At 36.9% G+C, this 26,728-nt stretch overlaps 1 protein-coding gene across 4 annotated transcripts in view; it reads right to left on the reverse strand.

Annotated features, from left to right (window-relative positions):
- Positions 1-26,728, reverse strand: part of GUCY1A2 (guanylate cyclase 1 soluble subunit alpha 2) — a 354,367-nt gene that overhangs the window by 15,912 nt on the left and 311,727 nt on the right. For all 4 annotated transcript variants that reach the window (XM_051820049.3, XM_089333342.1, XM_089333343.1 and 1 more), the window contains exon 7: positions 16,027-16,181. In XM_051820049.3, coding sequence (XP_051676009.1) covers positions 16,027-16,181 — 155 coding nt within the window. The remainder of the gene's footprint in view (positions 1-16,026; positions 16,182-26,728) is intronic.

The following is a 26,728-nucleotide window of genomic DNA, read 5'->3' on the forward strand; positions in this document are numbered from 1 at the left end:
ATTCACTGCACTTTAGGAGGAAACTTCACAAAAAAATTGATCTCTTGACATTTTAATTAAATCTCATATACTGTGCTAGAAATTACAGAGACAAGAGCTTTTATGAGATTTTATTATTTCCCAGGTAAACATTTTGGTATTAAAAAATTAAACAGTTTTAAATGTCAATGAAAATGTGACCACATAATTTGGCACAAGAAGTGTCAGGCACCACATAATAAATTGTCACAGGTAGTCCAGGATTTAGCAGCCTTTATATGAACACCAAAGTGCAACATTAGACAACTTGCAATGAGAACATCTGAATGACTTTCTGGGAGGTCTCTGGCGGAGGTCAGGGGAAACATTTCACAAAGCTTGCTTGGCCATGATGCGAGTCATGGCACTGAATAAAGGAGCTAACTTGTGTACAGGGATTAGGAATTTAGACTCTGATCACCCCAGAACCTCTGATCTTCTCTGAAATGCTTTTTCCATTCCAAGTCCCAGGACAGGCTATAAAGCTCTGCCTAACAGTCTATTTCTTCAGCACCTCAGGATGATATGGAAGCTTAGATTCTACATAAATCTAAATTAATCCCCAGCTATAATCCCTAGCTGTTGATATACAACCTGAGAGTCACAGCAACATGTTTACTAAGCATTTGGAAGCCACACAAATGCTAGTTTACCTGCCTGTCATCCTTCTTCCTCTCAGTAGTTTTTCTAGCAAATTGATATTCAAAATAAAAATTCACTGCTGCTTTGGATCAATGGATGGCTCCCAAGCATGAACAGGGACATTGATACCATGGAGATCCATGGAGCTGCTGGCTTGCAGTTGCAGAAATGAGGCTGCTTTCTGCCTCTCTCAGCTCCTGTTGGCAGCTCATTTCCCAAAATTTTCACTGGGTTTATGCTCTCTGCAAAATCTTTCTTTAAAAAAGGACCTGAGCTTTATTCATGCTAAAGTACAAACATTCTAGATGCAATTTACATTTTTAACACAAGACTCATAGTTTAAAATGGATCATAGTGATAAAATTTCAAGCATAGTATACTGGGATACAGTGTCTTTTCCGAATTGCACTTCAAGTGGTATGTACAAGCACATACACACCCATATGAGTATGCATTTTCTATGAACTTCTGGAAGATCCATCTGTATGGGTTTTACTTCATTTGCATTAAAATAACTTGATTCCATTTGCCACAGACTTTCTGAAATACTCGTGTATATGTGTTTGTAAAGTACAACTTTGACAGAGTTTGGTCTTCTATCTATTATACTGTTTCTCCAGTTCTTAAATACTTTGAGATTGCTAATTTGGGAAGTTTTATGACAACTTGCTATGTGCATTTCCTTTACTGCTTCAATATTAGAGAATGATGAACAAAAGACCAGTCATGCAAGTCTGTAAGTCTTCTGAGTTCAGCAATCAGCCATTGAAAAGGTAATTGTTAAACGAGCTTTTAAAGTGATGAGCAGATGCTTTCCTTCTTCTGGTCATAATATTTATAGGGCAGGATAAGACTGAGAAAGAAATTTTGATTCTTGCCGAAAATAACTCTCTTTGAAGCAGTTATTATAGTATCTGAGTTGACCTCATAGATACTTCCTTAAACAGAACTAACCTTGCTGAAAGGAGTTGATTCAGTTTCAAAAGCTCATTTTGTCACATAATTATTTTGCTGTGTTCTTGTGATCTTAAATCTGAGCACATTAATTCTTTTGTGGATTTTCATTTATTCTGTTTTTGTTTCCTCCAAATATTCATTAACTACTTTTTATTATTTGCTTACTTGTTTTCATCCCTTTATTTCAGTCAAAGGAACTTAACAGATGTCTGTATCTTTGCAAGTCTATACTTAAGTGTGAGACATTAAGATCAATAAGAAGCTTTATGTCTTATTGAACTTAGTTTTCCCTGATCATTTTGCTAGGGCTCCTAAATACCAATATTTGTTTTTCCTCTGGACCAATTTGTCCAAGCAACGATTTTTCAATCTACAAGATTACTAGCTCCCAGAATTTTAGAGACTAAATGGAGGAAATGGGCTGAGAATCTTAATATTCAGAATGTAGAATTTTTCTTAATTTCCCTATATTCATCTGCTTGAGTTCAGAGCCACTTTGGTTCACTATCTCAGGAGAATGAACCTCTTCTATATGTACTTAGTTGTCCACCAAAATCTATTCTTCCTTTATTTCTTAGTAATAAAGTTTTACGTAAGTTCATGGCTAGCCAGCTGGAAACTACATTTCCCATTTTCTCTGACACCTAAGGTTATGAGTGATCATTAGAACTACCTGGTAAGGATAAAATGGCAAAAGTGAAATATATTCCACTTCCGCTTGGCAACTGACCATTAACACTAGCTGTTAGTATTGGATTTTTTGAAAAAATAGGCTCCAGTATCTGGCTTCTTCAGTGTCAAGAAAATAGTCCACTATTGGTGACTTTTTCATCTGATTTCCTAATCATGAGAACTATTATTCAGGATTCTCCATTTGAGTTTTCTGATGTTCAGACTCGTATGGCTGAAAGCATGGCTCCAGAATCACACAGCAGTGGTTACAGAGGTAGGACTAGTCTGTTCTACATTTTAGGGGCATCATTTCAAGAGATCCAGCTTAAAGCATGCATTGTATACATTTCAAAGTCATATAAGCACATTATTGTCAGTGTTAAATCTCATTCTACTTAAACTACCTGTGGTAGTTTCTACTGCTGGCACTTTCATGGAATTCCTCTTGCTCATATGTGGACCTTGTAGCTTAATCCTGTTAGGATCTATGTGTGTGTGTGTGTATGTGTGTGTATGCATGCATATGCTGATATTTAGAAACATTGTGAACAGACTTGCTTCTTAGCTGCATCGTCTGCTGTAGGACCCAAGACGTCAACTCTCCCCCATACTAAGCCAAATATCACCCATGTAGACTTTCCATCAGTTCTCTTCCACTATGTCTTCTTCCAGTCTTCATATATTTTTCAATAAAATTGTGTGAAAAATGTACTTAAACTATATTTATTTTGTTGCAAATCTGTAAATACAAGCATATGAAGAGGCTTCAAAAACAGTTTTTGAAAAATGCACATTATCTTTTAATTCCATTTTCCATGGATTTTTGGATGTGTATTTTTGTGCATATGGAGAGAAAGAATGATATCTTAACATTGTTTCAATTAGAGATTAAATACAGACTTCAGCAAAGATTAATGATAAAATCAGGTGCTCAATCTTCTGTGTAAAATTAGAAGCTTTTATTGTTAATTATTCACCTGACTACCTCTCACAAAGGAATGCATGCATTTGGACTCCATTATAATGGAATTAGACATTGTGTGTTTGAGTCCTGGAAAAGAATGATAGCTAAGAAAAATAAAAATAAATGAAAATAACTTATATTTTTAGGTGTTTTAAAATTTCTCACTTTTTCCTCTTTACCTTCTTTCCACCTGAGTGGAAGGCAAGAAGTAACTTTGAACCGTATCTCTGTTTTGTGCATCACTGCTCCAAGATCTGATGCAGTTTGAAGAAAGGCCAGTGAAACTGTAGCTATTGGTTCAGTTATAGAGCCTAAAATCCCTTGAAAATCAATGAGTCATTCTCTAGAAATAATACGTCCAAATAAAGCAAGAATCCAGCTATGAGACAAAACAATAAAAAAAAGATCTCACCCAACTATTACGCACTTGTCCATATAATGAAATGATTCTATTTCATTAAGAAATAAAACTAAAAGAAGATCTCAGTAAATTTTTGTGCATTTTAAGACTGCAAACATTTTTATTATGTTTTTGGGGCAATTTTATAAGTATCTATTTGTGGGTCTAAAATTGAGATTAGTAGATTTACAATGGAAGAGTGTTCTTGTATATCCCCTGAAAATTATAAGGCAGAAAGTCTGAGGCACTTCTGTGACATCTTAGCTCATTTTTTTTTTTTTTTGCTATGTGCATGGTTAAGTATAAATGACATTGTGTGCACATTATGGATGCCACAGTCTGTGTAACTGATGTTTTATTCATTCCTATATAAGTGGTGAATCTTTATTCTCTTAAATTCTTGAACTTTAGGATAATGGAAAGCAAAGATAATTACACCTTTCTGGCATTTCTGGTCATTGTCAGTTTAAGCCCCTAAAGATTTAAAATTCAAAATCTTCACTCAAAAGGTTTATGCATCTACAGAAAGAACTTTAAAAAAATTACAAATGAGAAACTAGAAAAGATAATTGTAATCAGCTCTTACAGTTTAATTGCCTCACATTTTTTGTTTCTCTTAAAAACAAGTCCATTATCATTCCTAAACTAGGGACTTAGACATCATTCTGAGACTAGGTACTATCTAAAAGACAAGGGAATTAATAAAAAGATGACTGTGCACATTTACTTTTGAAAATGACCAATTTTTAGCTGAAGTTGATTTCATTCTGAAACATTAGGGCCAGAATTTATTTTTAAAAATTTATGTGATCTATTTCCTATATTCCTGAATCAATTAGAAGTAAGGTTACTCTAGATATATCATAAAGAAAACATGCATAATTATAATCATTCCAGTTACAAAGAAGGCATTTGGCCTGAGAAAATATTTGGAGACTAAATAATACTTCAAGAGCTCAACCTACCTCTTCTATTATCCATCTTGAATAATGTTTGTAGCTAATAATTCTTGCAAATTCCTCTAAAATGAAGCTTCTTGGGAATACTAATTTTTACAGAGAGATAACTATAATAAGATACTAAGTAAGAATGACACAGGTAAACTCTGGGCTGTTTTCTCTTTTTCCTTGGAAATTTTTAGGGCTTCCCTCCCACCCCACAGGTTAGATAGGAACAGATTAGCTAATAGCACTGGTTGAATCAGTTAAATCCTATGGTTCTCAATTTCCTTGTGGAAAAAGAAAGATTTGCTATAAATGTATTTCAAAGTTTACTTACAGTTCTATTATTTAGTGAAAGTTTTTAATTTATATACTGTTTATATTACAGAGGGGCATATAACATGACATGATCAAACATGTTAGTTTTAGACTTGTAAATCTGGAAAATTCTCTAAGTCTAAAAAGCAAACACTGTTATATTGGCCAATATTGTAAAAACGGACTACATAGCAATTTTGATTTAGTAGTGGGTGACTAATATATGAGACTCTTTGCATAACACAGCCATGAAAAGGATTCTTGAGAGAATTTAGAGAAATCAGATTTCTCCAAGTGCACAGTGTTAAAAGAATAAGAAGAAGTGACTGATAACAATTAAGGCCCAATTAAGACTAGTTGTAGCTCTATGGGTTAAAATTAGCTCTCTAAATACAGTACATTTTAATTACATATTAAAATGTATTTATATAATACAGCTTTTACAAATTTTTAAAGATTATTCTTGGAAGAAATTTGAAACATGTCTATGTATTATAACATATAAACAATTCAGTATAATACAAATATTTATACACATTCCCATTTAAACGAAATGATAAGTGATGGGGAACTATAAAATGACACAGATGCTTGATAACATGCTAAATCTAAAGATAAGAACTCTAAAAAAAAATATACTCACAAGGCACTGTTACTATTTAAAGTAAGTAAATATGGTGCATTAATCCAAATGGGATTTGGTTGCTGAACTCATACAGGACTTTCAATTCCAAAGTCATAAGTTAATAGTACTCAGTGCAATTATGGTGTTGAGGAGATGGGACATAATGGGAGGTCCTTGGGTTATAGGAAGTTCTCAAGGCAGAGTTTTTACAGAAACCAGTCTCTCTGCTTCCTGGCATGTGATCCTTCTGCACAAGCTCCATCTTCTCTGATGCCAAATCAATGGGCCCAACTGATCTTGGACTTTAACCTCCAAAACTGCAAGGTGAACAAACTTTTCTCTTTTTGCGTTTGAAGATCTATTTATTTCAAAGTTAGAGTTACAGAATGGAGGTAAGACAGGTCTTCCATCCACTGGTTTACCTCCCAGATGGCTGAAATAGCTTCAGCTAGGTCAAGCTAAAGTCAGGAGCTTCAGCTGGGTCTTCCACAAGGGTGGCAGGGGCTCAAGCAGTTGGCCATCTTCTGCTTTCCCAGGCACGTTAGCAGGGAGCTGGATCGCAAGTGGAACAGCTGGGACTCTAACTGGTACCCATATGGGATGCCAGCATTGCAGGAAGATTAGCCTGCTATGTCACAATGCTGGCCCCAAACATTTTTCTTTAAAAAGTTAGTTGCCTTGGCATTTCATTTTTAGTGATGAGAAGCTGAATAATGCATATGGCTTTCCAGTTTCAAGGCCCAGCGTTGATCATACAACACATAGGAATATTATGTATTTTCCCATGTCAGCTCTGTCAATTTATTTCTTTAAAGGCCATCACATATCACTTAATTTTTAAAAATGTATTTGTGGGACCAGCATTGTTATGCAGTAGGTTAAGCAGCTGCCTGAGATGCCAGTATCCCGTATGGGCACTGATTCAGCCCTGGCTGCTCCTCTTCCAATCCAGCTCCCTGCTAATGCACCTGGGAAAGCAGTGGAACATGGCCCAAGTACTCAGGCTCTGCAACCCATGAGGGAGAACCAAATGAATACAGCTTCAGCCTGTCCTAACCCTGGCCATTGAAGCCATATGAGGACTGAACAAGTGGATGGAAGACCTCTCCACTTCTGTAACCATGCCTTTCAAATAAATAAATAAATACTTTAAAGATGTATTTATTTCAACAGTAGAGAGACTAAGAGAGGCCATACTCCCACCCACTGGTTCACTCTTCAGTGCCTGCAATAACCAGGACAGGCTGAAGCCAGGAGCCAAGAACACAATTCATGTAGGAACCCATTTACTTGTGGGCCATCAGTGCTGCTTCCCGAGGTCCTCGTTATCAGAAAGCTGTGATCAAGAGCTGCAGTTGGGAACCAAAACCAGGTACTTTTCCTTTTAAAGACATTGTTGTAATTATACAATTTCCACTATCCAACATTTTATATAAAACTGGTTAACAATACACAAGATTTCCAAATGCAGCAATATGTATCAAACTACATATATCTGCAGAGATTACAGCCATTATGAAGATTTACCTTAAAAATACCTGCAAGAAAATAAAACATCTTTCCAGCCAGTTCTCTCAGCTTTAAAAAATAGCATTAGAAATATACATTTTGATAAAAATCAAGATGATCAAATACTTATTACTCAGTTACATCTTAAAACTTTTAATATCTGTACATGAGTGTACATTAAAGTCTGAAAATTAAAGCCTTCTCTCTTGTTTTAAATTGTACCTTCTATATGTTCTTTTTATTGCCACTACAATGGGCCTGGTTTAAGACCATACATCAGACCTGCAACAACACTGTTGACTCCAATAATTATGTAACTCCAGTACTGCCCATTCCATCCCCTGTGGAACTTCACTTAAGTAAATTTTCCTTTATTTTGTTTACAGTCTCCAAAACACCCAATAGGTCTCTAATTGCGTACAACATCCCGTATTATCTAATTTGAGAATAAATTCTTAGCCTCTCTGGATGCTAGACCTATAATAATCTATAGGTAAGTACTGCATTTTATTTTAGAATACTTTTAGAAATTGCTGAAGCACTGTGAAAGTAGTGTAGTGAGTCTCCTCACACTCTTCACTTAGTGTCTCCTATTTTTAATATTTTTACATTAACTGTAACACATCTGCCAAAATGAAATTAGCAATGATCTATTAACAAAATTACAGACTACTCAGATTTCACTGCTTTTCCAATATAATCCTTTTTCTGTTCCAGAATTTATTGTAAACATTTAAAAAATACTTAGACTTTATTGTATTTTACAATTCATGACAAGATGGAGGATGAGACAACTTATGTACATTATCAAGGGCCACAAATTAGTGCTGACATAAAAATGTGAATTTAATATTCTTTTGTATGGTCATTCTATTTTGTCATTATGTTCTTTAATCTATCAGAGTGGTTCTTAATATTTTCTGAAGTAAGCCAGTGCCGCGACTCACTAGGCTAATCCTCCACCTTACAGCGCCAGCACACCAGGATCTAGTCCCGGTTGGGGCACTGGATTCTGGCCCGGTTGCCCCTCTTCCAGGCCAGCCCTCTGCTGTGGCCAGGGAGTGCAGTGGAGGATGGCCCAGGTGCTTGGGCCCTGCACCCCATGGGAGACCAGGAGAAGTACCTGGCTCCTGCCATTGGATCAGCGCGGTGCGCCAGCCGCAGCGGCCATTGGAGGGTGAACCAACGGCAAGGGAAGACCTTTCTCTCTGTCTCTCTCTCTCACTGTCCACTCTGCCTGTCAAAAAATAATAAAGATAATGTATTAAGTTGTTCATTAACAGTCAGGGCTATGCTGATCAAGTCACCGTTTCCCATAGTGTCCATTTCACTTCAACAGGTTTCCTTTTTGGTGTTCAGTCAGTTGTCACCGATCAGGGAGAACATATTGTATTTGTCCCTTTGGGACTGGCTTATTTCACTCAGCATGATGTGTTCCAGATTCCTCCATTTTGTTGCAAATGACTGGATGAACAACTTAATACATTATCCCTCTTAGTAGTTTTTTTGTCTGTTCTACTTAATATGACTGGTTTAATTCTGTAATTATCACAGAGTTATTCTTAAGTGTTGAAAATTAACTGAAATGTGATCCCTGTTAAACATAAGAGTGGGAATAAGAGAGGGAAGAGATGTATAATTTGGGACATGCTCAAGCTGACTTGCCCCAAATGGTAGAGTTAGAAACATACCAGGGGATTCCAATTCAATCCCATCAAGGTGGCATGTACCAATGCCATCTCACTAGTCCAAGTGATCAATTTCAGTTCACAATTGATCATAATGAAAGGACTAAGAGTCAAAGGGAGCACATAAACAAGTCTAGTACCTGCTAACACTAACCGATAGAATAAATAAAGGGGAGAGTGATCCAACATGGGAAGTGAGATACTCAGCAGACTCATAGAATGGCAGATATCCTAAATAGCACTCTGGCCTCAGAATCAGCCCTAAAGGCATTCCGATCTGGCTGAAAAGCCCATGAGAGTATTTCAGGCATGGAAAGCCAAGACACTCTGGCAGAAGATCTCTGTGAGTGAGATCCCAGTGGAAAGAACAGGTCTTCAAAGAAGGAGGTACCTTTCTCTGAAGGGAGGAGAGAACCTCCACTTTGACTAGGACCTTGTCTAAACAAGATAAGAATCGGAGAACTCAGAGGGCTTCCATAGCCTTGGAAACTCATGACTGGAGCATAGGGAGATTACTGATGCCATAGACAAGAGTGTCAATTGGTAAAGTCAACAACAGGAGTCACTGTGCACTTACTCCTCATGTAGGATCTCTGTCCTTAATGTGCTGTGCATTGAGATTTAATGCTATAACGAGTACTCAAACAATATATTTCACTTTGTGTTTCTATGGGGGTGCAAACTGTTGAAATCTTTACTTAATGCATACTAAACTGATCTTCTGTTAAAAAAAAAAAAAAGAAATTATCAATTCCCAACTTGACTCTCACTGGGATTAAACATGACAATAGGTCTGATCTGATTTCATCATCATTTAAAAAAAATCATGTATTATTTTTCACTTTATGTTTCTGTGTGGGAGCAAACTGTTGAAATCCTTACTTAATGTATACTAAGCTGATCTTCTGTATATTAAGAGAATCGAAAATGAATCTTGATGTGAATGGAAGGGGAGAGGGAGTGGAAAGGGGAGGGTTGTGGGTGGGAGGGACGGTATTGGGGGGAAGCCATTGTAATCCATAAGTCGTACTTTGGAAATTTATATTCATTAAATAAAAGTTTTAAAAAAAAGCTAAAAAAATAATAAAGAAAAAATAAAAAAATAAAATAAAATAAATATTTTCTGAAGTATGGCTACTCTGAAAATCTGATAAAGAAATCTGAGAAAAACAAACTCTCCAGGAAAATGTATATGTGGATATGCAAAGCAAATGCCTCAGGGAACTCAAACACACTAATCTTAGGACTTGCTCAGCTACCCCACCCCCAACAACCTCCTTAACCCTTCTATGATCTATGCTTTACACTGGATTTCTAAACCAACTTTTACCTGAGTTGTTCACACTGCCAATAATAAACTTATTTCTCTACTTGGCCTTTTTAACTAAATGCAAACATCTCAAAAAATACCATAGAAAGGACCATTTATCATGGATTAATTATAAAATAAACGATTTCCAGGTCACAGGAAATGGTGCTGTATAGAAAAGGAGAATGGGAGGAATGACTTTTGCTTTTGGATTTTGTGATTGATTTATCTGAAAGGCAGAGTTACAAAGAGAGGCAGAGACAAATCTATCAGCTGGTTCATTTCCAAATTAGACCCTAAGGCCAGAGCTGCTTCTGGGTCTCACACAGGGGTGCAAGGGCCTAAGCACTTGTGCTATCTTCTGGTGCTTTTCCTGGCACATCAGCAGGGATCTGGATCAGATATGGAGCAGCTGGGACTTGAACAGGTACCCATATAGGATACTGGCACCACAGCGCCAGCCCCATGCATAACTATTTTATTAATTCATTTTAATATTTTAGATAACATGGAGAGTTTAAACTTGCCATTATTTATAACAGTTATTATGCTGGAAATTATTTTTGGTGTGAAATTAACAGATGTCCTGCATACAAAAAGAAGTATTGACATGAATACCATATTAGTGTCTTTGAATTCTGAAACTAAGTAATTAACTTTTTAGCATTTCTGTCACAGGAAGAGAGAACAGGTCTTCCTTTAATGCCAATTAGGAATGGGTTTTCAAAGAGTATAGCAACATGTTAGTTTTACATTTAATCTTGAGCCTAACCATATAGAACAAATCTATGCCAATTAATCCACAAAAACAACAGTTTAAATACCAGCTACATTCTTTGATTTTTTATATATGAAATGATTAACCAGGATTACAAGACATTTTAATGTAAATTTATATATTACTTATTCTTAGAAACAATTTAAGCAATTAGATCTTAAGAAGTGTGGTAATAGGTGAGTTTATAGCACTTTTACTATAAAGATAATTGCAACATTATATTCTGATCCTCAGTCTTCACTTAAATGTCCTTTAAAGTATTCGAAAATACATAGAATAATTGAGGAGAGAGATTTTAAAAGAAAAAGAACCAAATTTATTTAAAAATAGGAGAGCTTGATTCCCAATCCACAGAACTGCATTTCTGGGGACATACTATTTGTATGGAACATCTCATTGAGGTTTGCAAAGTGTGACTCTTATTAGCACACTAAAAGGATAATACTAATGTTGTCTGTAACTGGAAAAATAAAAATAAAAATATAATTCTTAAGGCACAACTCAAGTTATTCTTGGAAAATTATTAAGTCATTTGTCTTTGATATTTCTTTCATAAAATATAGTGTATACTGTCTTGGTGCTTCTATAGAGAAAATAATAAGATAAATAAGGTTATTAAAAGTCTGACAGGGCAGTAACATGCAAATATAAATACTTTTTATTTTCTTTAAATATCAACTCCTTAGTGTAGATGTACATTTTGGTTTGAACAAAAAGGTTACAAGAATTTCCTAAAGCTTCTTTGAATGTCTTTTCCAATATTAACTATCAAAAGGAAGAAAAATAAATATTCATAATATAGGACCTCACTCTCATATCCTATTTAAATTGACAAAGGCACAGAAGCAGATTTTCTAGTTAGTGCTTTGGACTAGTTTTGATGATTGTTAACTTTTACATGCAAAAAAATATATACTCAAGTACGTTCATCATTCTCCAGTTATTCCATGCATTTCTCAACATAACTGAAAGATGCATTCCTGAAAATTGTCTGTACATGCTGAATAGAAAGCATAAATTCCCAGTGACTACTATATGCATTAGAGATATGCATACACGAAAGGTTTCAGTCTCACAGAAGCATAAGATGTTTTCTGTTTCAGTTGGAAGCCTCCATTGCCAGAGCTATGTCATGTACATTCATGTTAACATCCAGCAGGACAGTTAGAAATGTGAACACTCCAGGTAAACATTTTGGAAAAAGCATACTTCTTTTTTATTGTGCATATGAAAAAAGTCTCCAGAATGAGAGTACAATCTGGGAGCATTTAGATCTACTGAGATGGAGAGAGGAATATCCCTTGCTTTGATTCCAGTTGTCTCTACTGTTCTCTTGATTATTCTTTTGCAAGCAAAATTCTCCCACTAAGGCAAGTAATATCCCGAAGTTACTATTTTTACCATTTTATTTGAATTAATTATTAACCCAATGAGATAGTTTGGCTGTGGATAAGAACTCAGGCTTTAGATAAAGATTGACATGGATGTGAATTGTGACTCCCACAATTACTTTAACTGCAAGTCATCAGTGACTTGTTCAATCTTTATCAGTATTTTCTTATCTTAGAAATACAGATGACAATGACTAACTCACAGGTTTACTGTGACAACTAAAGAAAGTGATGTGAGTAATCCAATAAATGTTTGCTATGACTACTATGGCATTTTTTAAAAGATTAACTCATTTATTTGAAAGAGAAGAGAGAGACAGAGATCCTCCATCCACTGGTTAAACCCCAAGATAGCCACAACGGCCAGCACTGGGCTGGGCCAGGCCACAGCCAGGAGCTTCCTCTGGGTCTCCCACATGGGTACAAGGGCCCAAGCATTTGGGCCATCTTCTGCTTTCCCAGGTGCATTAGCAGGGAGGTGGATGAAAAGTGCAGCAGCCAGGACTCAAACCAGTGCCCTAGTGGGATGCGGCATTGTAGGCAGCATCTTTACTCACTACGCCAAAACACCAGTCCCTATCATGGCATTTTAGAACTGAACAATGAATTAGAAATCATCTAGGCAATCCAACAGCTCAACCAAGGTGAGATTGGATTCTCTTAATTCCTAGCATAGGAATCTATGCATTCTACCAAACTAACACCTTACACAAAAATCCACTCAACATGGATTAAAGACTTAAATCCATGACCCGACACCATCAAATGATTAGAGAGCATTGGAGAAACCCTGCAAAATATAGGAACTGGCAAAGACTTCCTAGAAATGACCCTGGAAGCACAGGCAGTCAAAGCCAAAATGAACAATTGGTATTGCATCAAATTGAGAAGTTTCTGTACTGCAAAAGAAACAGTCAGGAGAGTGAAGAGACAACCGACAGAATGGGAAAAAATATTTGCAAACTATGCAACAGATAAAGGGTTGATAACCAGAATCTACAAAGAAATCAAGAAACTCCACCACAACAAAACAAACAACCCACTTAACAGATGGGCTAAGGAGCTCAATAGACATTTTACAAAAGAGGAAATCCAAATGGCCAACAGACACAGGAAAAAATGTTCAAGATCACTAGCAATCAGGGAAATACAAATCAAAACCACAATGAGGTTTCACCTCACCCCAGTTAGAATGGCTCACATTCAGAAATCTACCAACGACAGATGCTGTCGAGGATGTGGGGAAAAAGGGACACTAACCCACTATTGGTGGGAATGCAAACTGGTTAAGCCACTATGGAAGTCAGTTTGGAGATTCCTCAGAAACCTGAATATAACCCTACCATTCAACCCAGACATCCCACTACTTGGAATTTACCCAAAGGAAATTAAATTGGCAAACAAAAAAGCTGTCTGCACATTAATGTTTATTGTAGCTCAATTCACAATAGCTAAGACCTGGAACCAACCCAAATGCCCATCAACAGAAGACTGGATAAAGAAATTATGGAACACGTACTCTATAGAATACTATACAGCAGTCAAAAACAGTGAAATCCGGTCATTTGCAACAAAATGAAGGAATCTGGAATTAAGCCAGTCCCAAAGGGACAAATATCATATGTTCTCCCTGATCGGTGACAACTAACTGAGCACCAAAGGGGAAACCTGTTGAAGTGAAATGGACTCTATGAGAAACAGTGACTTGATCAGCCCTTGTCCTGATTGTTGATGTACAATTTAATACTTTATCCCTTTTAGTATTTTTTTTGTTCTAGTGAATACTATTGATTGAACTCTGTAATTAACACACAATTATTCTTTGGTGTTGAAATTTAACTGAAAAGTGATCCCAGTTAAATATAAGAGTGGGAATAAGAGAGGGGGGAGATGTACAATTTGGGACATGCTCAATCGGACTTGCCCCAAATGGTGGAGTTCGAAATGTGCCAGGGGATTCCAATACAATCCCATCAAGGTGGCATGTACCAATGCCATCTCACTAGTCCAAGTGATCAATTTCAGTTCATAATTGATCACACTGATAGGCCTAAGAGTCAAAGGGATCACACAAACAAGACTAGTTTCTGCTAATAATAACTGAGAGAATCAAAAAGTGAGAGAACGATCCATCATGGGAAGCAGGATACACAGCAGATTCATAGAATGGCAGCTTTCCTAAACATCTCTCTGGCCTCAGAATCAGCCCTTAAGGCATTCTGATATGGCTGAAGAGCCCATGAGAGTATTTTAGGCATGGAAAGCCAAGACACTCTGGGGGGAAAAAAAAAAAAAAAAAAAAAAAAAAAAAAAAAAAAAAAAAAAAAAAAACTAAATGAAAGATCTCTGCAAGTGAGATCCCAGTGGAGAGAATGGGGCCATCAAAGAAGGAGGTACCTTTCTCCGAAGGGAGGAGAGAACTTCCACTTTGACTATGACCCTGTCGGAATAAGATTGAAGTCGGCAAATTCAAAAGGCTTCCATAGCCTTGGCAACTCATGACTAGAGCCTAGGGAGATTACTGATGCCATAAACAAGAGTGTCCAATTGTTAAGTCAACAACAGGAGTCAGTGTGTACTTACTTCTCATGTGGGATCTGTCCTTAATGTGTTGTCCAATGTGAAGTAATGCTATAACTAGTACTGAAACAGTATTTTTTCACTTTGTGTTTCTGTGTGGGTGCAAACTGATGAAATCTTTCCTTAATATACACTAAATTTATCTTCTGTATATAAAGATAATTGAAAATGAATCTTGATGTGAATGGAAGGGGAGAGGGAGTGGGAGATGGGAGGGTTGTGAGTGGGAGGGAAGTTATGTGGGGGAAAGCCATTGTAATCCATAAACTGTACTTTGGAAATTTATATTTACTAAATAAAAGTTAAAAAAAAAAGAAAAATTATTTTTGTCAAGAAATAAAAGTAGCAATAAAATGCTCTAGATTAAGAGGAAATGGTCCCTGGGCGTTCATGCAGCAAGATGACTCACACGCTTTATCTAAAAAAATGAGGACAACTATATAAAAGTCATGGTCATGATCTTAAAGACTTTTTTTTCCTTATGACTGCAATGAATTTCAAGATAAAGATATATGATTCTTCTAATTGCAGTAACATATAGGAAGTGCACTATTTATGCTGAATGAAATGTAAAGTATCCTAACCTAGGCAATAACAAAGTAAATATTCCTAAGAACATACTTTATAATAAATGAAAAGTAAAAAAATTAACCTAAGTGTTCATTAAGAGATGAATACGCAAATAAAATATGACAGTCACATACTGGAAGATTATTAGTAACTAAAGTGATGAATTAGGATATATGTTTCAACATGGACAGATTTTAAAAATAGGAAGTTATATTTAAAAAGTTACAGAAAGAGTGATATAGTAAAATACCATTTATGCAAACTGAAATATGTAAAATATAATTCTATTGATACACATGTAGAAATTTAACATATTAAATGATTGACTTTGAAACACACCAAGTTCATTAACATTTTTGTCACAGTGAAAAGGAAGGAAAAATCCCAAGGAAATACTTTGTATAGAATATATATATGTATATATATATATATATGAAACATATATATATGAAACCGAGACAATGGGAATGACAAACCTGTATTTAAGCCTCAGTCAATACAGGTTTTCCATGGACTATCTTAGGGCACAAATAAAACTATATCTACAATTACTATCTTTCAGATTGAGTGGATTTACTTTAAATCTCCGTGAATGACAGGACCAAGTGAATGACAGGACATCAGCTCAAGTTAATGCCGAAGACCGGAGACAGAGAACACTTACTGGTAAGTGGTTGGGCTCACGTTGATGCGCCGAGGGTGACTTCCCGACTCAAATTTGCTCGCCAGAGTGACGTTATTTCCAAACAGGCAATATCTTGGCATTCTCACTCCAACAACTCCAGCCAGCACAGAGCCGGAGTGAATGCCTATCCTCATCTAAAAAAAGTGAAAAGGCAAAAACATTTATTTTCATTACGTATCCAATTATTTTAATTAAAGTTATTGCTAATTAAGTAATTTAAATAGGAGCTCCTCAAAGATAGAAACTGAATGTTGGTCAGTTTTAAAGATTTATTTATTTATTTTATTTAAAAGACAGTGTTGGGTTGCAGGGTTGGGGTGGAGAAAGAGAGAGAACTTTCATCCACTGATTTATTCCCCAAATGGCCACAACAGCCAGGGCTAGGCCAGGCAGTAGCCAGGAAGCTGGAACAACATTCTGATCTATTTACATGGGTGGTAGGGTGCTAAGCACTTGGGCCATCATCTGTTGCCTTCCCAGGCACATCAACAGGAAACTGGATTAGAAGTCAACCAGCTGGGACTTGAACCAGCACAACACTATCCAGCAACCTGACATGGGATGCTTGTGTTGCAAGCTGTGGCTTAATCTGTTGTTCCATAACACCAGCCCCTATGTCTTAGAAATCTTTATAAGCCTAATATCTGGACCATGATAGTACTTAATGAACATGAATACTGTTAAATAAGTGAGTGAATGAATTACTTATTTGAAAAATTGGTGTTTGTTCATAAACATGATTGTTACTGGTTGAATCAGGTTTCATTTTCATATACTCTGCTCTACTACATGAAAATGTATTTTCCAATTTCTTCCTCTGATTACTCTCATATAAAACTCTGCTTTCCCCTTCATAACATTAAATGTAACTCTAAATTAAGTATTTGCTTATTTTGCTTAAATGTCAGTTTCCCATGTGAGAAGGGTATCTATCTATTTCCTTAGTAGTGAATATTCAGCACATAACATACAACCTAGCATCCAACAATAAGCACTGGATGTTGATTAAATCACAATTCCCCAACCTATTATTAATACAGACTTAGAATTCAACCCTTGAATCAGTCAAGAGACACTGAAAATGCTGACGAGTAAATTAAGGGCTATGTATTTACCCTATGTGAATCTGATAACTGGCCCCATCTAAGCCTTGAAGGAGCCTTCAATGCACAGTGATATAGCCTACACGTGATCAGAGTAATGAAGTGAGGTGGACATGGCCTAGACTACAAAAACTGCAGCTAACAGAGACCAAGAGGGAGCTAAAGAGAAATGGAGGTTATGCTGAAAACGAGGGAGGAGATCTGCCTCCAGGAGTCCCACCTGGTAGGCAAGCTGTCACTTCTCACTGTGTGCCTCTTGCCACTCTGTGAGGATAAAAATTCACTATGAGACCAACCTGTGTCCTAGGACTAGAGACTCCTGAAGCTATCAAACCACAATGGAACAGGTCCAACCTAACCTGATCTAGCTGCAGCTCCTAATAACATCTTCATCTGTGTTCTGAAAGCTGACTCGAAAATCTATTTGGAAAGTCAATATTGTTGAGGCATGATGCATTTGAGAAGGAAGAAAACAGTATTTATCCTATCAGATATCAAGCATTAGTATAAAGACATCTAATTAGTGTGTGGGTATCATAATACAGAGAAATAGACTAAAGGAACAGATGCTAGATATCCCAAAGAGCTAACATTTCACACTACTGAGATAAAGATGGCTTTTCCATTACAATCTTCCTTATCAACTCTGTCTTCAACATGGCAAAAAGATACAAGTAAATTTAAGACCTTAATGTGAAAGACACAATTTTACAGCTTTAAAATGCTTATATTAATTAAGGAAATATCAATCTGCAGTATCAGTAAAATCCCCAAATATAGACACTTAAAAAGAATAGAACTGTCTTTGTCTCTCAGTAACAGTCTCCATGTGAGTAGTCCATATTGACAGGCAGCTCCATGCCCTCAGTCACCCAGGGACCAGGTCTTTTTCATCGTCTTCCTTCTCCGTGCCTTGGCACGTAATAGAAGCGCCCTCATGTTCCCATTCATGAAATTTGGGAATATAAACAGCAGAGGTCCAAGGTAAGGATCATGAAGTCATTCCCTGAGATGATCTAAGGTCTTCGTGTAGATCCATCTTTTATTTGGTATCATTTTCCTTCTGGCTGAAGGAAACATTTCTTATAAAGGAGGTCCACTGGTAATGCATTTTTTTCAGATTGTCTGTGTTTGAAAGTCTTTATTTTGTTTCTGCAAGATATTTGCATTCTAAGATGACGGCTTTTGTTACTGTTTGTCCTTTCAGTACTTGAAAGAGACAGCTCCACTGGCTCCTCTTTTGCATTATTTCCTACCAATGATCTGCTGTCCTGCTTATCTGAATTCCTTCATATGTATCACTTTCTGGCTTCTTGTAAGGTTTTTTTAGTCGCTAATTTTAAGTAATTTATAATGATTTCCCTTAGTGTTATTTTCCTTCTATTACTTGTACTTTGGGTTTGTTGAGCTCTTGAATCTGTGGACTTAGTTTTCATCAAATTTGTAAAAATTTTCAGCTGTTATTCTTGTAGATATCTTTTGCATCCACCTCTCCCTCATAGATACTCTAGTTGTGTGTTTACTAGAATGCCTGAATTATTTCCAAAGTTCACTGATGATCTTTTCATTTAAAATAATTTCTCTCTTTCTCTCTCTCATGTACTGGACATTTTTGAGCTCCATCTTCAAGCTTAATGATCTTTTCTTCTTCTGTGTCTAATCTATTATTATATCCAATATGTTTATCATTTCAGACACTGTAGTTTGCCTTTATTAGAGGTTCATTTTGAGACCTTCCTAAGAATTGTTCCAGTATCAATTTAACTGTTCTTGAACATATGAAATACAGTTAAAATAACTAGTTTAAAGCTATTGTCTGCTAATTCCAACATGTTGCAGTTATGTATCAGTTTTGATTGATTCATTGTTCTCTTTGTTATGAATCTTTTTTTTTTCAGTTTTTCCTGAAACCTAGTAATTTTTGATTGGATGCAGATATCACAAATTTGACCTTGTTGAGTGCTGGATATTTATATATTCTCAGAAATATTTTTGAGCTTTGTTCTAGGATGTAGTTAACTTACTTGAAAACAGTTTGTTCCTTTCAAGTCTTGCTTTTAACATTTGTTAGTCAAGTCTGGAGCAGTGTTTCATAAAGGGCTAATTATCCCATTACTCAAGCAAGAATCTTCTGTGCATTCTCCCCAAAGCAAGACATTTACAAAGTTGTCCACTTTGTCTTAAGGAAATAGACCCTCCCCCCCCAGGATCCCCCAGGTCCTGCTTGAGTAGCAGGTACATTTCTCTCTAATCCTGTGAGTGTCCCCTCAGGGGTTTAGGTAGTGTCCATCCCGCCCCAGCCAAACCCTAATCACTACTCTGCAGGATAAAGGAGGAGGACTCTGAGGAGATAGCTGGCCTGGTTTTGGTGCAGTCTTTTGGTCTGAATGGACTCTGAACTTCACTCATTAAAGAGGATTGGTGCCTCTTGGTTTGCTCATCTCTGAACCATAGCCTGGATGTCTCCCAAGGAAGTAAGTTAGGCCAATCACAGGTCTTATCTCATCCGGATCATCATCTTCCATTGCAGTGTCTAACCTCATGAAACTGTTCTTCTGTATACTTTATCCAGATTTGTCATTTTTTAAAGATTGTATATAAATCTAGTCCCTGTACTCCATATCGGTTTTGGCTTACTTTCAGAAGGCCCATCAACACTTACCTTGTATGATATAAGCATGCGCCCAGACCTTTCATGCTAAGACGATCAGTTTGCACTTGTGATCACAGACATGGTCTTTTTAAGCAGGACGGCATGAAGGATGACCACACTGAGGCATTTCATAGCCTCTTTATTTTGTGCTTTCTGTTTCAGAAAAGACTTCAAATCCCACATCAACTATAGAAGGCTTATATATTTCTTTCTCTGCCTCCTTTCCAAAGGTCTGAGGCTTTTTTTAATTAAAATATTCAGATGAGAATGATTATAACCTGAAAAATCCTGATGATATAAACCTGATATTGTTAGGTGCTGGCAGAAAATCTATTTCTTAGAGGGTACATAAACATGTACAAGAGTATTAACTACTACAAAAATAGCACAGATCTACTGTCACTGTCACTGCCCCATAATGGACAAGGATTCAGAATTATTTAGTCTGGAAAGTGAAGACAATACTACTGGAAATCTGTAAACTGAGTCATCCGGTGCTATTTTATTCTTTTTTTATATTTCTTCTGACAATTTATTAAGATTTCTCAAGAATTTTGCCTATATAAGGAAGTCAGCTGATTGCTTCATTCAGAATGTGTAAAGAACATCTTGCAGTTAGCCAAAATACAGATACATATAACTTCAATCAGGGTTTTAGATTCATTTAGGCAAAATTTAATTTTATTTAAATAGGCTAACCAAGCAGAGGCTACGGAAGATTACTTTTACAAAACAATGGTTCTCCAAAGGAGCATTTTGGGACCTTCGATGAACTTCTGAGGATATCTACAGACGTTTTTGGTCTTCATAACTGGGAGGGGAGCTGCTACAATGTCTACTCATTTGAGAGAATTACAGAGTCCCAAGATGATTTCCCACCAACCAAGAGAGACCTTTCCAACCCAAAATACCAGCAGTGTCAAGATGAAGAAACTGTGTGGTATCAGACCTACAGCAATCTATAAACAAAAATGCAAGTGTTTTCATCAGATCAAAGCTTAAACAAAACACACCAGACTTCACTCTTAAGAGAAAGATTATAAAAAAGAAACAATGCTTATATAAGGGATTAATTGAAACATACAATAACTCCAGGATATTAATTCTGAGATTAGAATACTTATTACCCAATTTCCTATGTCTTCCATGTATAAATTTATGCAAAACAATGGGACATTACAAAGTCCACAACTGTCAAAAAGTTGTTATTCTCACAATATTCCACTTAGTATTTATTAACCAGGGCTCACAAACAACTGTATTTTTTAAGAAAATATTTCTCCTACAACTTTTAAAAATAGGCTTATCTAGCTCCACCCAAGCTAGCCAAAACTCTCTCTAGTTCAGCAGGAAGGAATGTTAGGGTTAGGAGGGCAGCACAGAGCCATTAGTCCCTCATTTTGCAAACAAATTGAAGTCAAGAAGAACAGAACAGAAAAGGCAAATTAGAGTTAGGACCAGGTGACCTGAGGTCACCTATCTCCAAGTTCAGTACAATCTTAAAAGTGTCCAGATGTCTCAAACTGCTGTTAAAAGGCCAATCAGACGAAGTCAGACAATTTTGAAAAATCTCCTTAATACAGTTTGCTTACCCTGTCTACACCAAAGAGCTGGCATTCTTTCCAACAGAAACATAAGAAATGTTATCATTAATTTAATCCAACATCAGAAGCCTCCTATCCCTTCACCATCTTATTGTTCCTGTTTTTTCCATATTAATTCCTTTCCAACTGATCAATCTACTCACCATACTCAAAAGCTCCCAATGCATTCCTATCTGAAATTTTACTCATTTTTATGGCCTCATCTAAAATACCATCCAAGTCAATCACAGACTGTACTCAGTGCTCAGGATAGAAGGGACAAAAACAACAACAACAAAAAATAGTTTTAATTTGTTGCTCTGGAGTTTTCATTTGATGGAAAAGAATAGTTGATTGAAATTATGGCAGATGCCACAAAGTTAAATAAAAGAGGGCAACAGGGGCAGGTGCTGATGAGGGATGGTGAGCCAGTGAATTCTCCCTGGCAAGGTGCCCCTTGAGCTCAGTGCTGAAGGAGGATGCTTTTGAGGATGGGAAGAGGAGCACAGCTCCTGTAGTGCAGGCAGGGGGAAAGAACACATGCAGGGGAGTGAAAATAAGATGCACACATCCTAAAGTCTAAAAAGCCTTGGTACACTAAAGAAACTGAAAGAAGCTGGGAAAAATGAATTTTGCTGGGGGTGGGGAAGAAGGCAGGATATAAGACTGAGGGAAAATGCCCAACAAATCATATAGGACAAGTTTTCTCAATTTTGACACTATTGAAATTTGGGGGTTGGATAATTCCTTTCTTGTGGAAGCCCAGATTGTGCATTGTATAATGCCAGTTGTGGACAGAAGATAGAAATTATGTCTTGATAGGTCTGTTGTGCAATTAAAAGGATGCAGACACTATGTTCAAACCTGGCTCTGCTATCTACTTCATGGTCATAGACACTCTCCTTCCAACAGCATTGTGATGGTTTGTAAGCAGTCTGTTTTCTTCAATTCTCCGCCCTGTGGGTTTTGTGGGACTGATTCCACCTTAAAGGCCAAGAGTAGGCCCCAAGTGGTAATGTGATCAAAGAGGTAGGGAGGTAGTGAGCCTCTCTCTGTTGCCTTAGCTGTGCATGATCCACACTATTCCCTCTTCCAGGCAGCAAAGAATGTGGCTTCTGTGGTTTAGCAACTTTAGAACTGATGTCAGCCAAAAATAACGAACATGGCTGCTGGCTGTGTCCCATTATTGACCTTTAATTCATCATAAGGTCATTATAATAAAGCTACCATAGTTGACACACCTGCTGCCACCATGCACACAGTGCCATGGCAGTGGTAAGATTTCCAAAAAAAAAGGATAAGGAAATGGGTGGTACTGAAACCCGCCCCCAGATCCCTTATGATTATTCAATTCTACACTGCCCCAGATCCAACGCCCTGTGACTACAGATCGCATGAAGGAATAGACCCAAATGCTGTTGAGTCTCTCTCTCTCTCTGTCTCTCTGTCTCTCTGTCTCTCTGTCTCTCTGATATATAACAGGCAGAGCAACAGAGAGGAAAAGAGAAGGGGGCAGGGAAGGGAGGGAGAGACAGACTGATCTTCCATCCTCTGGTTAACTCAATTGGCTGCAAAACAGCCAGGACTGGGCCAGGATGGGGCCAGGAAACGGAATATTCCATCTGGATCTGTCTTATGGGTGGCAGGGAGCAAAGCACCTGGACATCATCTGCTGTCTCCTCAAGTGCATTACTAGGAAGCTGGATTAGCAATAAAGCAGTCAGGACTGGAACAAGCCCTCCTGTGTGGGATGTCAAAGTCGCTAGCTATGGCTTAACATCCTGCACTACAACTGGTGCTTGTTGCTCTCTCTTGAGTGTCCCCCACTTCCTTAGTGTGTACTTTCCCTTTGTAGGCAAATAAATCTTGCTTCTCTGCTGACTACCAATATCTTGTCCTTGAATTTTCTTAATTTTCTTTCTTTCTTTTTTTTTTTTTTTTTTTTTTTTTTGACAGGCAGAGTGGACAGTGAGAGAGAGAGACAGAGAGAAAGGTCTTCCTTTGCCATTGGTTCACCCTCCAGTGGCCGCCACTGCCAGCGCGCTGCAGCCGGCGCACCGCGCTGATCCGAAGGCAGGAGCCAGGTGCTTCTCCTGATCTCCCATGGGGTGCAGGGCCCAAGCACTTGGGCCATCCTCCACTGCACTCCCTGGCCACAGCAAAGAGCTGGCCTGGAAGAGGGGCAACCGGGACAGAATCCGGCACCCCGACCGGGACTAGAACCCGGTGTGCTGGCACCGCAAGGCGGAGGATTAGCCTAGTGAGCCGTGGCGCCGGCCTTGTCCTTGAATTTTCTGTGTCAAAAACAAGAACCTGGACCCTGCCATCTCACCACAGTAAGATAGTCCCCCGGAGTTAGCAACTAATTTAAGAAAGGACAAGTAATCCGATGTAATTAATGATTCTCCTGAATTATATGAGAGCTATAAAAAGAGACTCTCTTCCTCTTGGGTGATGTGGTATATGTTTGTGAACAGGATATAGTGTGCAGGTGAACAGCTAGAGCCATTTTGACACCATGATTGGAGGGCAGGGGGACTATAAATCTTGAGGATGAAGCCAGTGTTGCTGGGAGGGCAAACCAAAGAGAACAAATGAGAAGCCAATTCATGATAACATCAATTTTGTAAGCTCTATCTAGCCTCTTGTAAGGCTAGTCCTACTTCTCAATTTCTGTTACTGGAGTGAATGCGTTCCTTTGATTGTTTATACCAGCATATTTATCCTGTCACTTACAAATGAAGACTCTTAAATGATATACTACACTAGCTTTGTAAATCCAGGGAGGTTAACTAGCTTCTGTAGGGTTTTTATTCCTAGGATCATCATCATCATCTCTTTGGGGGCTGTTAGCAGAATTAAATGATAAACTATAAGCTCAAGAGATTCAAAATGTGTGAATACCCTTTGCACCTTACATTGCTCATGGTGTCAATATATACCCATGTGCAATTTATCAAATTCTGGAATACTCAAGTCAAACCATGATTCACATTATGAGCTAGAAAGTTAATGAATAAATACCAATTTGTGTTGAAACAGTCCTATTTGAACAAGAAAAAGGTCCAAATTAAAATAGAAGGTCTGCATTATAAAAAACAATCTTCTAACAGAAAAGCCTATTTGCAGTTTATTCACATTCTCACATAAGTATGTTCTTAAATTCATGTGATTAAAATTTTAAGCTTTTGAAAATTCTTTAACTGTTTTGGTAGGAAGGAGCTTAATATCATTACACTGCTAAGCAAGAGAACAAGTATTTAATCTTTTTACCAGTATTTGTTAACACGTATTATAAAGTTTTATTATAAAATGCTCCTTTCACCAATAAAGTGGGATGGGCAAAATTTGTTTTCACATTTTGCCTTGTTCTTTAAGTAACAGCCAATATTTCTTGCCAAACAGTCAATGAATGTTTTAAGTTCTAATTTCAAAAGCTCAGATTCTTAGGAAGAATAAAATTAACTCAAATACACCATTTAGCTTTCATAATTTCTGCTTCTTCCCAGATGAGCAAGAAAACAGGGAGATATAATCTCTGGCTAAATGGCATATTTCCTTTTATCAGGGGATTTAGCCTCTAGCTTGATGGTGTCAGAATGTCACATTCAAGTAATATGCTTGGACAAATAACACTTGGGGCAAATTATCTTACTGTGTTTATTTTTAACATCACAGGAGAATATCACAAAAGAATTTATCATAGATAAATTTTATTTTACACAAAGTATTTGACCAAATAATTGCTCTCATCACTGCAATGGTAACATATAATTTCAGACATAGAATAAGAATTGCTATGTATTGTGACTTTCATGAAATAAAGCATTTTGAAATTTTAAATAGTTAGTACTTTGAATTTGGGGAAGAATGTAGGTCTGTAACCTTGTTTATGCTTTTTAGTGGGGAAGCATGGTTAGGAGGGCATATCTGAAATCATTTAGCTTACCACATTGAATGATGTATCAGAAATGGCTATGGGAATATAGCACTATGGCTTACTTTACCAGTACCTTCTCAGAAGGCACAGTTTAATGTGTATACAAAGGTACTTTAAAGATTTTATGGAAAATGGAATTAAAATATCCTATTTTTGTAAAAAATTTGAAATCTGTGCATAGTTTTTTTTTCCATAATATGCATTTCCACGAACATTTCAAGACCTACCCCCACATGCATGGATTTCAAAATTGTTTCGCATCAAACTAAACTCATTGTTTAATTTCAATTTAGTGAACTTTTTAAAGTACCCTTGTATTATTTAAATACCTAACAAGGAATTTAAACTTCACCCAACTTATTGGAGCATTATTACTAAGGCATGCAAACTGAAACTGAAGTTTACTTCTGTACAGAAAAAAAGTCCTAAAAATGTTTCAAAGTAATAAATTTATTTAAAGCAATTTAGCATAAATATGCATGTATTTAGAAATAACTTGCATGTAATTTAGCAGTTGAAAAAATATTGTGTGCTAGAGATATGAAGTTGATAAATTATTTAACAAAACAGTGCTATACTTTAAACATGGTTTGATTATTATAATAAAGAATTCAAAGATGAAGAAGATATCCAAGGTATCTAAGAATATAGTTCTTCCTATTCCTATCAACACTTAATTCCTTTCTGCATATCAGAATAAATGTCAAGAGATTGCCCTCCCCTTTTTTTATTTGAGAGGCAGAAAAGAGAAAGAAAGAGGGAGCTTTCAACTACCAGTTCCCTTGCCAAATGCCCACAGTGCAGGGGCTGGACAGTCCAAGGTCAGAAACCTGGAACTCAATCCTTGACACAGTGGTCAAGGACACAAATGCTTGCTGCCTCCCAGGGAGTGCATTAGCAGAAGACTGAATTCTGGGACAGATCTAGGCCCCAAACACAGGCATTCTGATAGGGGATGCAGGTGTCATAACTGCTAAGCAAAATACCCATCCAGGAAAATCCACCCTCACCCCTTTTAACATCAAATATTTGGCTTGTTAACTAATGAGACTAAGAAAACACTTATTCTACTAATCTCATCTGTACACTAATCAAATCATGCTGTGATATTTCACTTAGTCTGTTAAATGCATCTCAGTTGTTTAACTGTCCACATTAAAATCTCTCTCTTACTAATATCACAAAGGTACTCCTTGTTAATGACTTCATTTTTAACAAAGTCTACTAACTTTTAAAACTTCAAAGCTATTAGATGTTTCTATTTTGAGACTACCACTGAAAAATATTGCTACTGATTTAAGAACTCAGTCTTAACTAAGGGAAGTCATTTTCTGTTAAAATGCAACTCAACAGCAGATAATCTCTGGTAAGAAAAATTTCAAAGCAGCATGAATCTAAAAAA

This window comes from Oryctolagus cuniculus, chromosome 1, assembly GCF_051225735.1.
Source record: "Oryctolagus cuniculus isolate XC-2025 breed Fujian yellow rabbit chromosome 1, ASM5122573v1, whole genome shotgun sequence".
Lineage (NCBI taxonomy): Eukaryota > Metazoa > Chordata > Mammalia > Lagomorpha > Leporidae > Oryctolagus > Oryctolagus cuniculus.